Source organism: Triturus cristatus, chromosome 4_2 (genome assembly GCF_964204655.1).
Source record: "Triturus cristatus chromosome 4_2, aTriCri1.1, whole genome shotgun sequence".
NCBI classification, from domain to species: domain Eukaryota; kingdom Metazoa; phylum Chordata; class Amphibia; order Caudata; family Salamandridae; genus Triturus; species Triturus cristatus.
In genome coordinates, this window is record NC_140586.1 from 302,028,727 (window position 1) to 302,042,782 (window position 14,056).

The 14,056-nt window shown below is 42.7% G+C and overlaps 1 protein-coding gene across 2 annotated transcripts in view; it reads right to left on the reverse strand.

Moving 5' to 3' along the window:
• Nucleotides 1-815: 815 nt before the first annotated feature.
• The window catches only part of ASTN1 (astrotactin 1), a 636,055-nt gene continuing 622,814 nt past the window's right edge, over nucleotides 816-14,056 (reverse strand). For both annotated transcript variants that reach the window (XM_085601605.1, XM_085601604.1), the window contains one exon: nucleotides 816-13,859. In XM_085601605.1, the coding sequence (XP_085457731.1) occupies nucleotides 13,622-13,859 (238 nt within the window). In that variant the 3' untranslated portion in view covers nucleotides 816-13,621. The remainder of the gene's footprint in view (nucleotides 13,860-14,056) is intronic.

A 14,056-nucleotide genomic window follows, 5' to 3' on the forward strand; every position in this document is an offset into this window, starting at 1 on the left:
GCTGCGGCGGAGTATTCAATGCACCAAACTGCGCCCAAATTAACCATTGATGCATCTAGGCAGAGGCGTCACTTTGTAAAGGCCTGCGCTTCATTATACCTGCGTCAGGTATAATGTATGCAGGGTGGGCGTTCCTCCATAAAAAAGACTTGTAGAAGTGGCACAGTGAAATTTATGGGATTTCACTGTATTACTTCTATGACTTGAGTGCGTCAAAATCCTTACAGCTGCTTCAAACAGGTGTAAGGATTGACGCGGGTCTTTTCACGTGGGACTCGCCTCAGGGTTATGACACATTGCTGGAGTTGCATCAGTTTTCCGACACACTCCAGGAGGACGTAATTTTTGCACCACCAGATATGTCAGAATTCCTTACATAGCTGTAAATCCTTGCACCATAGAGCGCTACATTATAAATACTGCGCATCCATGGTGTCATAAAGATGGCGCTATGAAAAGTGACGCATCACTGTTTTTGCCCAGTGATGCATCACTTTTCATAAATGAGGTCCTGAGTATATAACAGACATACATGTGACATCAAAGTAAGTCACACCCTTTGTCTTTGCCAATGCTTGTTTTCTTACTGATTTCTCAGCCAAGCCAGGCTTGGCCTACTTTCTGATACTCAGGTTTCTAACTGATCCTCTTTGGTTGCTTTCTCCCCATTTATTTTTAAATATGCATACAAGTCATGGAGCCTGAATATAATCAAACCAAACTCTCAATCAACTCCAATGTTCTCCTAGGACCCAAACAGAGTACATACAAACGCAATGAAAAATACTTCCAGCCATGAAATTAGTAATATTAATTTTAATATTAGTTATTTTACATTTTAAATATTTTTTTAGTAATACTGATTCCTGATTACAAACCATTGTTTTTCTCCACAATCTAACGGTCAGATTAATTTTTGACATTCATTTTTTACAGTAGTTTTAAAGGAACATAGAATACCAAAGTCAGTATCATACAAATTAACAAGAATAAAACATGGTCGAACCATAACAATATTAAATAGTTGCACAAACGGGTAGCTGAAAGATTTTGTACATTTACAGAATAAGCTAAAAAAAAGTTAAAGATATTGCAAAGAAACACTGCCTCCTGACACAGATCACCATACTCTTGCTCTCTTTTGTTTTCGCTTAGTGCCCTCACCCCAACTTTCTTTAAAAAAGGGCAATTTTTGGCAACAATATGGGCACCGTCTGGATGTATCTTCTCATCCTAAGGCCGTAAGGACTTCGTAACCTGCATTTGGCTGCAAGGAGGAGACATCCTAATTGTCCCCAAGGCTTCAAGAACTTCCTGACTTGCGTTTGGCGGTATGGCGGAGAGCAGTTAATCATTGTTAAACCCTCAAGCACTTCCTAGCCTGTGTTTGGCAGTGTGGAGAGATTCTATAGTCACCCCTGAGGCCTCAAGAACCTCCTACATGTATATGTGGTCAGAAAGACTTTCCATAGTCGTGCCTAAGGACTTATAAACCTCCTAACCTGCATGTGGGCGTATGAAGGAGATTTCATTGTCATCCCCAAGGACTCAAGAACTTCCTAAACGCTTTTCGGGGAGGTGAAGAAAAATAAATATTCATTCCTCAGGCATTGAGAACTTCCTACCCTGGTCTAGGAGTATGCACGAAATTACCTAGCAGTCACTCAAGCCCGCACCTAAGTCCAATGTTTTAGCTTCTTAAGAAGTTCATCACTCAACATTGGCAATTTATTGGAAGACTTTTCTCATCAGAAAAGAGCTCCCAAGTATTCAGATCCTTTCAGCAACTACTTACATCAGTCTCAGAGGAAACTGTGGGCCACTGAGTGTGGGCACAGTGGGCAGCCAAGGCCATGAGAGGGAGATGTGGAAGAGAATCACCAGTACTCACATACTTAAGTCTTGACAGACTCGGCAGTGTAGGAGGGCAACATGCTTGACAGATTCCCAAGTGCCTGAGGTTGAATGACAAAGGTGCTCCAGGGAATGCAGTGGATATATGTGCTTGCTGTTTGCAAAAAAGTTTACTTCCATATAACAGAAGCTGCCTCAGACTCTTCTGAAGTCTCCTTCTCTAATGCCCAGTGTACAGACCCACATTTGGCATTTAGCACCTTTGCAGTGTGAAGGAGGGGTGCCATCACTTGCATGGAGGCCTGGCCCCATACAAATTGGGGTTCATCTTCTCTCCTGCACCATATTGCCCACACAGGCTCAGAGACATGCAAGGTGTCTATAGCGAGGCACACAGTGCCCCACTGTGGGTGTTATCTGGGAGAGGGCAAAACGATGCGAAGCATGTGTAGTCACACACTCTACTGACCTGCTGGGGGTGGGTCTTTGCACATGCCCAAATATCAGGCCAGTTTGTGGACAGTGAAAGATGGAGTGGTAATTTGAAGCTGCAGCTCCAGTGAAGATGCAGGTCCAGACCCAGAGATTGAAAGAGGAAACATTAAGTTGATTTTACCAATGAACAGCAGTGGAGGTGATCCAATACTGACATGAACAGAACACAATTGGAAATGCTCAGGCATGGTCATTACAAAGAAATGACAAACAATCTGCTATTTGATCCAGTCAGATAATTAAAATCTGTCAGTATCAGAATAACAGGGAAGTCAAAAGAAAGCCTCTTTCTCCACCTCTTGATGAACTACTTACACTCTTCACAAACGTTGAGAGCCCTTAACAAACAATCCAGTTCATTCTCCATGCCCCAAACCCTCATCTATCCTGGAAACAATTTTCTATGCATTGAGGCTGGTAAAAATAGAGGTTTTGATCAAATTATCAAACAAGATCAAGACACTCACACTGCATGCAGAGCCCATCTCAAGATCCTCCATCAAAGAAAACTGGCACACACAAGCCCGGGACATTAACAGCTCATCAACATCTCACCACACAAGCGGAGAGATCCCACCCACCTCTAGCAGGCAGGCCATGAGGTCCTGGCCAACTACATGCAAATCCCAAATCTGTTTCACCCAAGCAAAATCCTCAAAAAAAAGTTAGGATGTGGACCAACATCATCTGGTGAATCAGAATTCAGATCCAAGGGAGAACAGAAACCTCGATTAAGATCCAAATACAAAACTACATGATGATACAGAAAACAAATTGACAACACAGAGTGCCTAAAACAATATGTCATTGGATGAGGGGAAAGGTTCCACACTTAAATGGTTCCACATAAGAAAATCTGATGGTTTATGGTGAGTGGGATTAGGCAATCCATTTCCAGTTGCCTCCACCCTTGGGTGCATCACTTACAGCTCGGAAATATAGGCACAGTCTTTGAATCAAACCTACTCCATCTGGACTGGGAAAGGCAGAGATTAATGGTACCAGCATCCAACTTCTTCTAGTCAACAAAGTCCTACCACTTCGCAGAGCATACCACACAATGGACCTGGCAAGCACAATCATTTCCAAATAAGTCAGACTAAAACACTTGCAGATCCAGCTGCTGAGACAAGCACTCTAATCAAAGAAGTGTGCATATGAAACCCTCAGGCAAAGCACCCCATTGTATCCGGATCACTACTAAACCCAATTTACAGTCTTGTGCACCATGCAGGAGGTATTGTGGAAAAAAAGCACAGGTCTTGTGTAGAAGGTGACTCTCCAGAATATCCTATTGAGGAACCTCAGATCAACCAGCAGGAAAACGAAAGGGGGAATTTCAAACAACGACGTAGGGGCAGAACCCTAGGGGTACAGGTCCCCAGACCTGGAATTCCATCCACCTAGCTATTAGATCACAGTCTACTTTTCAGGAAACATCTGAAATCTCAACTTTTATTGACTGTTTGCTCACGATCATGACTACAGAGACTCAGTAACGCTGAATGACAAAACTGTACCTGCTCCCAGGTGACCGTGTACTTTGCCCAGAACATAGCACAAGTACCCTCTCCTTTGCTAGCACAAACAACACTTCTCTTCACAATCATACAATCAGTATCTGCATAATCCGTACATGCTGCAGAAGCTAAATTAACCAGGGCCCTCATTAACACTGACCACCAAATTCTGATGTGCCTGGTAAATGAAGCTATAAGCCCATCTGAGAAATGTGTTTTGTTTTTTTGCATGAATTTGTATGTGTGTTGTGTGAGTGGAGATGAGTTTCTGGATGTGGGCCTTTGTGCACAAGTTGGTTGCATCTACATGTGTGTTTTCAGGTTTGTTTTTGGGGGATTGTGCATGGTGATTGTATTGTTTTACGTAGAGGTGTGTCAGCACGTATATTTTAATGATTGTGTTTTGGTGATTGTGTGTTATGCGTCTAGGTGAGTCTATTTGTGCATGTGTGTGTGTATGTGCTTTCATTTTGTTTTTTAGTGAGTGTGTGGTTGTGGTGTAGGTATACCTATGTACGTCTGCATGCTTTTTGCTAATTGTGTGTTTTGTGAAGGTATTTCTGAATGTATGTTTTTTACATTTATTTGTTTATGACTTTGCATACTGTGACAAGATGTTTCTTTGTGTGTTGGTATATTTTAGTATATTCGGGATTTTTCTGTGCTCTATGTCTTTCTGAGCACGTATGCCTGTGCTTGTCCCAGCAAGAATTACATAAAATATTTATTGAACACAGTACCAATTCTGCAATTGACAATATTACTGCCCTTTGATGCAGCATGTGACAAATTGGATGCCAGCTCCTTGTCACTCTCTATTCTACAAAGTGGTTTGACAAACGCCCTGAGGGAAGGCAGCTCCTCTGAAGGCGTTAAGCCACATCAACAGTGAATGACCTTGCACAGATCCTTCGCATAGGACTTACTTCTCATACTCTGAGTCCTGATTTAAGATTCTCTTCTTGAAGAAGACAAAGACAGAAACGTTTTTCCATACCTCAGTATCTAAGTAACAGTGGGGCATATCAACAAGGCCTTTATCTCTGCTTTTTTGTCTTTAAAAGCCAAAAAAGCAGAGATAAAACTAGCGCCCTCTCAACAACAGGGTGCTAACACGCAAATTTGCATGTTAGCACCCTTTTACTCTACGCTTCCGCTTGCATCTCTAATGAGATGCAAAGGGGGCGTTCCAGAGTAAAATAATAGGAGAAATGTCGCTAAGCGACATTTCTCCTATTATCAAGAATGTCGCTAACCCTGTTAGAGACAAAAAAAGCAGCGCTAACCGCGGTTAACGCTGCTTTTTCACGTCTGCTATTTTTCAGACTTAGCCATGATATCCTATGGAAGGAGGATATCATGGCTAAGTTTGCCTGTCCCCATCAACAAGGTAACGTGTGATTATCGCTGGGTTTCCAGCGATAATCTCACGTTAGCCTGTTAGCGTTTAGATTTTTATCGCTATTGAGATAAGCGTTGCTAATAGCACGCTATCTCAGTGATAAAAATCAACGCTAGCCGGCGATAATTATCCTCACGCTAAGAGCGCTGAGCGATAATTATCGCCGGGTGTTGCTGATATGCCCCAGTGTTTCCTCCAAGCAAGTATGATCAACCAATGGGTATTTTTTGCTGTTATTGTCGACTCTGGGTGACATTTTAATCTCCAAGCTAATGTATATGTTTTCTATGAACAATGCGCTAGCCTCCACCTGGTCTGAAATGTAGTGTCTGCCTACTCCAGACCTAAGGTCAAGTTCTGGAGTCGTGGTCACACTCAAGGGCATTCCTCAGCGAAAATTTAAATACCCAGATAGGTTCCAAACCTGATTCTACGTTTAAATCCCTGAATAAAGGGCTGCACCGGGGTCCATGGGAAACTCTGATGTGCTCTGCACAATAAAATAGATATTTTGTCACTTTTCTTTTTTGTGTTACATCACTGAAATCCGGTATCTGGTGGTCAAACCAGCTTGAAAACTAAACTGTCTTTTAACTTAAACTGTGACACTATTGTTGATTTAGGGTTCATTTAGAACACTGTGCAACATTTGATGGCCAAAGTAAAATGGAGAAATAATATTTGTACATGATATTATTGCAGGATTTGGCATCACCAAGTAAATAATGATTAACAGAGTACACCACATACAGCATGTTTTACCACATTATTCTTCTCCTTGCGCCCATTAGCCTTTGCTGGTGGTACCCTCTCAAGAAGTTCACATGATTTTATGTGGTATCAATGTAAATCTCAAAATACAGTGAAATAGTAGAAATGTGCAATAATCCAATTACCGCCAATTAATATGAGAGGCTAAATCAGTGTGTTAAGTTATGCTTGGCTTTTACTATAAAAGGATGCATTATGCAGTGAGAATCTGATTACCCACACCATGTGTGTGAGTCAAAGGGGCATATTTACGAGAAAATGTCGGAGCGCAGAGGTGGGCCTCTTTGCTTTTTCCACAAGTGCTGCATGCAGCACACATAGAAGTAGCAAATCGTCATTATTTAATGATTGTTTATGTGCAGGAAGGGACACCTTCCTGCACATGAACAATCATTTATGGCATTTAGCTCTTCCTATGTGTGCTGCAGAATGCAGCACAAGTGGGAAAAGCAAAAAGGAGGAGAAATAAAAGTATTTCTCCTTGTTTCGCAATTCTAACACCTGCTTTTGCATGGTGTTAGTTCTTTGCGCTTACTCAGATTCACACCTCCGTGTAAATCTGGGGCAGCGTCAAAGAGCAATGGGTGTTGGTGTGAAATGCAGACAGTAACACAAATTGCATGCCCCTTTCTCGCTAAATGATGCGTGTAAAGGGGACTTATTTTCAAGGTGGTGTTAGTACACAAAAGTGGCTTAACACTGCTTTGTAAACATGGAGAAAGGCATACCACCACCGAAACGTAATTAAAAGTGACGTTCTGGTTGCGCTACCCCCTTGTAAATATGCCCCAAAGTGTTCACCCAGAGCACTTCCTGTTGATAGACGAAATAGAAGAAGAACTGTAGAACTTTCGTCCAAAATTTCTCGAGATTGTGTAAGGCAATGTTAATATTTACACCTTCTGTCGCTTACAAGGGATCAAGGAGAACTGTATTTCATTAATCATCTATTCTTCTCCAAATGGAATATGAGTGCACAATTTCTGTTTGAGCTTCAGATATATAACCGTCCTGTTTAGGTCCCATTGTAAACTGTGAGTCAAAAATGGCATACAGATCAGTCAATTTTTAGAAGTTTTAAAAACTCTAGATCAAATCCGCAGTTAATAATCTGAGCCGATATTCAATATGTTCAATTGCTGAACATCAGCCTTCCCGCCAGCACTGCCCCTTTTGTGCTGATTTTACTCTCTCAATAACCCGTTTCACCATTCTTTACAGTTTAACTGAACATTTTGGTGAATCAATATTTGTAGTAACCATTTCAACATAGAGGCTGCAGTGCTGACCCCTTCCCATGTTTTATAACGTTAGGGCGCTTTGGGTGCTTCTATTGCATACAAAGGGGTTTGCAAAGGTGATTAGGAGCTTTTAAAGTTTAATATTTTTAATAATTGTGACGACAAATACCACATATATTTGGCAAATTGAAAACTATTGAATTGGGTTACAACACCTGTAATTTTAGAGGTTGCAAATTCTGGTGTGAAGAGCTATATACAAATAAGTCACTAGAATGTGAATATTTAATTTTCTCTTTTACGCCACCAATACGTTTCTAAATACCTATTAAACTTGTGATATTTTAATGGCCACTTTAAACTGGTGGTTCAGCAGTTCATAAAAGCAGGACTTTCCAAGTTTAAGCTTTTTATTGATTGTTTTTGGGTATTTTATGAAAAGGATGTTTTAATATTGAATTCAATTTTGTAATAACCCATTTTCCCTAAAGTACAACTAATTTCACTAGCTCATTCAATTGTTTCTTTTAAGATCCTTATTTTCATACCTCATCTTTTAACAGCTTTCCCTGTTGCAGGTAAAATGTGGTTTCAAAATAGCAGACTAAAAAGCAAGAAAAAAAACCCTCTAACTCTTCTCTAACAGGGAAAACCCTGGGTGCTGATTTGAAAACGAAAAATATATTGTTATTTTCTTTCACTATACACTTTGTAATTGTTTATTATGACCACAAATGTATTCGACATTTTTACTCTCTAACTTTAGACACAGTTCTATTTCAATATTTTGCTGCAGTACGCTCTGCTTTAAATGAACCCTTTTTTATTAAACCTACTTAAAGATTGCGATACATATAGTTGGTCTTTGCACTTTACAAACCTGTGCTATCTTGGGGTTCTGGAGACATTAATAACACTACCTTCTTGAACTTCCTAATATTGATTTAGAATGGCAGGGGAACCCCTCAATGACATTGAAGGTTTATATTCCAGTGCCCCCCTCATTTATCTTCCACCCACATGTATGTATATGTATATGTGTAAAGTGTTGTGATTATTTCTAATGAACAGAATGTTGCCAACTAACCCTGGAAGCCACTTGCGAAATGAATGCCGCTCCCATAGAAAGAAGTTAAGGCGGAAGGATATCAAGTGGAATCCATCGCAAACAATCTTTTCTCATCTTTTTCAAAATGAATTTTTGACCCTAAGGAGCTTTGGCTAATCTTGATGTGTATACCGGCCAATAGCACCGTACACTCCCCAAATAATACCTCATATACTTGCTTTATTAACACGTGGGGGTGGTTCCCAGATCACAATGGGAAGAGCCTTTCACCTTCCACTCTTCCACCATGCATGGACAGTGCTCTTACAAGCTGGGGCACAGTTCAGAGAATCATTTGTTTCCTGAGAAACCCCTGCAGAGATGCAAAGTGTTAAGGACCGACCCTCCGTGGTCTGTAGGTTTAAGCCAAGACAAGGGATTTTTGGATGTATGTATGTGGTATTTCTATCGCGTGAACCTAGCCAAAAGGCAGGAGATCACTATAAACTGAGCAAGGAGAAGCATAAATGAAACAAGTGATAGGAGGGGTAGCTGATTTGTGGACACTTATTGCACTGTGATGTACTGTAATTTAAAGAAGTGCGTCTTCTATTCTTTCCTAAACTGGAGCAGCACTGGGGTGATCCTAATTGATATGTGTGTTGTTACAGATCCTAGGTGCATAGATGGAAGAGGCCTGCTGCCTTGTTTTATTTTTCAGTTTTTTACAGTACTTAGGGGCATATTTACAAGCCCGTATCGCCACCACAACGTCACTTTATCAGATGTTGTGGTGGCGATAGGGGCTTTGCCTTATTTACAACGCAGCATTAAGCCACTTAACGTGGCTTAGCGCTGCCTCGTTAATAAGTCCCGCTTCCACTCTACACTAAGCTTGAAAGGGGAGGGCAATGGGTGTTGCGGTGGGTGTTCCACCGCAACACCTTTTGATCTTGATGCTGCTCCCTATTTACTAGGGTGGCGTAAAAAGGAGGCAGCGCCAAAATTAAGAACAGGGAAAACCTGGTCTTAAACAGGCGAAACGAGGAGAAATGCTTTATTTCTCTTTGTTTTTGATGTTTCCATGTGTGCTGTGTTGTGCAACACACATAGAAACAGCAACACATCATTGATTGTTTATGTGCAGGAAGGTGTCCCTTCCTGCACATAAACATTCATTGAAAAAAATGATGTTTTGCAACTTCTATGCATGCTGCATTAAGTAGCATACACAGAAGTTACAAAGCGCTATTACTGATTGTTTAGGTGCAGGAAAGCACACCTTCCTGCACATAAACAATCATTTCCCTGCAATGCAGACACCCTTGCACTATGATGCAAGAGTGCCTGCGTTGGTGCTAAGAGGCTAAATTAGCACCAGCGCAGGGGGAAACGCATGGCTGCACCGTATTCTTGTAAATACAGTGCAGCCCTGCATTTCAGAAGAGGCGGGGCATGTCGTTAAGCCAAGGAGGCCAATGCCATGCTCCGCCACTTCTCTCGGAAATATGCCCCTTAGTCTGCAGTCTGGTGTTGTGGCTATGGGTGTGCTGAGAACAACCAGAGTTAGTGAGTTTGTCTTCAAGAAAAGAAGGGTTTTAAAGAAAATTGTTGGTCAGTAAGTGAAAATCTGTCTGTAGACTCACCAGCACCTCGTCTGATGCTTCAACAGTGTCTAAAACCTGAACCTTCGCTCTCACATTCAGAGATGAACCCTTCAGATGGAAGGTGAGGGACGAATTTTCCTGGAAGATGGACTCTACCACACCGTTTGAGATCACTCCACACTGAGACTGGTGGGTGAAGTTGATCTCTATCTCACTCTTACTAGGCGCCCCTTCAGTCTAATACCCTGGTGTGTCTAAATCCTGAATTGTCTCTCACATTTACTGATCAGAAATTCAACCAAGGCCAAGGATTGGATGTGCCTGGAAGCTGAGCACTCTTTATCACTCTCAGAGAGAGCTCCTTCAGACTCTCACTCTCAGAGAGCGCTCCTTCAGACTCTCACTCTCGGAGGGCGCTCCTTCAGACTCTCACTCTCAGAGAGCACTCATTCAGACTCTCACTCTCAGAGGGCGCTCCTTCAGACTCTCACTCTCAGAGAGCACTCATTCAGACTCTCACTCTCGGAGGGCGCTCCTTCAGACTCTCACTCTCAGAGAGCACTCATTCAGACTCTCACTTTCAAAGAACATACCTTGAGACTGAGGTTGCTGAATTCTCTCTTTCCTCGAGAGAAAGCACCATCTCTGTGGAACCGGTGCGAGAGCATAACTATGAAATCACTCACAATGACCATGCCTGGCACCAAAATAAGAAAGTCACTGGTACAATAAGAATAAAGTTTCCCATGTACATAAAAGTAAAAGCAACGTTGGCTATTTGTTGATCATTTCTAAAAACATTGGAAAAGTGTGTTGGGTTGGCATGAACACATGCAGTGTATTTCCTACCCTAAGCACAGGTGATGTCCCTTCGCTGTCATCCCATGCCGTTTGTAACGAGCACTGTGGGTCTTCTGTCTGTCACTGCCCCTTAAACCCCTTTGTGGTCAAGGCGCCAGGAGTGCTGTGGCAGCCAAGGAGCACCGGGGTTTGCCTTGATAAACCAACGATTTGTCCTAGGGGAGTGGGACATGGATGGGGACCTGGGCGGCGCCTTTCCTTTTTCCAGCAGCAGGGTAGAAGCCAGAGATGGAAAAATCCTCAGTCTTCCTCCTTTCAACAACCAGGTAGAACAGGGAGAAAAAGTGCAAAGACGTCAGTGCAGGGAGAGAATGAGCAATGATGTGCGCACAGGGAGAGAGTTGAGCAGTAAAGGGGAAGCGATGGATCATTGTGTCAATGGAGCCAGAATATTCGATCACAGTATCAGTACGTCAGTGGAGGCAGATTATTTGATCGCGGTATCAGTGCGGAAACGGAACTCGGTAAATCAGCCGCCAAAGGCATTGGCATGACATTGTTAGTGCACAATGAGAACTGCCTCATAGTGTCCCTCTAGAAAGGTAAGTGGATCATAATATCAGTGCACGATGCAAACCGGATCATATTGTCAGTGCACAACTAGAACTGGATCACGCTGTCAAAAAATAAAGTGGATTGCGACCTAAGAGCACAGAGAAAATCTGCCCTTGATATCATTGCACAAGCAGAATTGGATCTTGCATGCTGTCAGTACAGAAACATGATCATGACCTCAATGAAGAGATGATCCGATCATGGTATAACTGAGCAGAGAGAACTGGCTTGGTCAGTGCGCAAATGGAATCGGATCATGATGTCACTACACAAAAAACAATTTTGAAAGATTAACGTACATATAATAATGAGAGGATGTGGCCTAATGGCTAGAGAGGTTGAACTCGAAGCGGGGGAATCAGGTCGAGTCTTGGCTGGAACGCTCAACATCTTGTGATTCTGGACAAATCACTAAATCTCCCTGTGCCGAACAAAAAATGAATGTGTCCGTTTGTAGTGCAACTTATGCTCATATACAGAGATCTCATATCTTCGTGTTGGGTTTGCGCTATTAAAAACAAACAAAAAAAAATGTAGTCATGAGTAGTGATCATTAGTGGTTATTGCCAAGAGGAGGGTAGCTAGGACATCATCACAAGCAAGCAGTAGATTCCGATTCCACCACTGAGGGACAGAGGCCATTGGTATTCCAATAGTGCATGGAAGATAATATATTCAGTGGATAAATGGAGTAAGGTCATTGAGAAAACCTACAAATGATGAGGTCACCACTCATCAAGGAATCATCATATCAAGACAATCAAAACTTGGAGGCAGAGGTCATTATGATGTTTACAAAGGGAAGTTTGGAAAGTGGTGATAACATAATTTCAGATGTCTCATGGGCTGTATCACTATTACAATGGTGTATAATGTTAAAGTAGCTGGAATGTAGCAACACAATATCCTCAAATAACGAAGCAAATGAGAGAGGGATTATTGGGAGTTCAAATGTACTCTCCAGGGATGAACAGATTAAACATAGAACTAGTCTCAGTAATGCCACTCAGGTATGCAAGGGAGCTGGACCTGGCTATGATGTGCCCACAGCTCAGAAGGCTCCCCAACATATTTTCTTCCCAGCTGAAAACACTCTGTATGATGAGATTGAACTTGCCTTAAATCACACCATATGTCAGTGGTGAAACAGAGAGGGAGCTTTCAATTTTAACTAATTCCTTCTTCTAACAGAGCAGCCTGCCTGGGAGACCCCCCCTACCAACTCAAAGTTCTAACAGACCTCGATTTTCCCTTTAGACCTGTCTTGGAGAACTATGAGCAGAAGTGAAAGGATATGCACTCTATCAAACTAACTCTTTCACAAGGGAAACATGGTCCCAAATGAGGGATCCCCACAGTCTCTTCCTGGTGAAATCATACTACAAGCTTTTCTTTCAATGGAATTACCCAGGAGTTGCTGGTAGATGCAAAAGATTTGGAGGGGCTGTGCAAGCTACCACTAAGCTATCGACATTTTTTGGCAATGTATACCGATCAGGGCCACTATATGAGCCAGCATTCTGGGAACTGGGTCACCGTATTGCCCCTGTGGGCAGACACATGATCAAACCACTGATGGAGCTCCTGTCTTGACAGTATGGTTCACCCTAGCGCCAGCAGTTGTTGACCACCTCTGTGAGAACCAGGATATGGCAGACCTGCCTGCTCTCACTGCCAGAAAGCCTCCTGGGTGGGAGAGTTGGGCCGAACCCCCATGCAGGAAGAAAGTTCAGGAAACCAGGAAAAGTGAGGAGCAAAGAGGAAATGTGGGCTTCACACTGGGGAGATATATGACACCTCATGGGCCAAATGCGATGCCGGGATCTTCAAGAGGTTCAAGGAATGAGCAAAACCGAGTTTAATTTGATGAGGCTTTGAATCAGCACAAGCAAACAAGAAGAAGGCGTATGAGTTCTCATGTGACACCCATTACAAGGCTGGACAAGGTAGGCCATCATCTAACTGCTTCTCAGGGATGGTAGCTGCTCACTCTCAGGGAGCAAGATCTTATGGATGAAAGAATCATTAGTAATGTCAGTCTTGTAGATGAAGGCTTTGCAAGACCACGTGCAACCACCAGATCCTTCAGAGCTGGATGGAATGAGACGAACAGTGTGACGCCGCTCCACCACACTCCATAGGCCCAGACATTTCACATTCCTAAGTTTGGCTGCGTCCCGTGGTCTTATGTACCAAAAACTTGCTGTGGGACCTGAGTTCTAGCGTCAGCCAGGGTCCAGAAATGGTCCCCATTCTTAGGACTTTTCTTAGTTGTCTCTGCTTTGCCCATAGTCATTGTAATAGACAGCCAAGGTCTGCTCCTCACAGGTCTTCTTGAGGTCCCGGCTGAGGTCGGCCCAGTTCAGCCCGTGTGGTTTGATCTCGCTATAGCGGCAGGCCAGGTACTTGAGGGTGGTGCGCTGCAGTGTGATCTTGGGCTCCTGGAGAAGGCTACTGCACCAGCCGCTTAGAACATCCAGCTGAGAGAGGATGAGTGTGGCTTTCCTGCACATTAAGAGAGAGAGAGAAAGAAAGGAGTGAGCAAGGAAATGGAGAGGATGAAAGAGAAGTGAGAGGGGAGTGAGGAATAAGAGAAGACAGTAAAGATAAGAGAAAGAAAGAGGGAAAAAGACAGACATGGAAGGTTTAGGGAGCAATGAAGAGAAAAAGAGAGAGAAAAAGAAAAGCATAAGAGGAGAAAA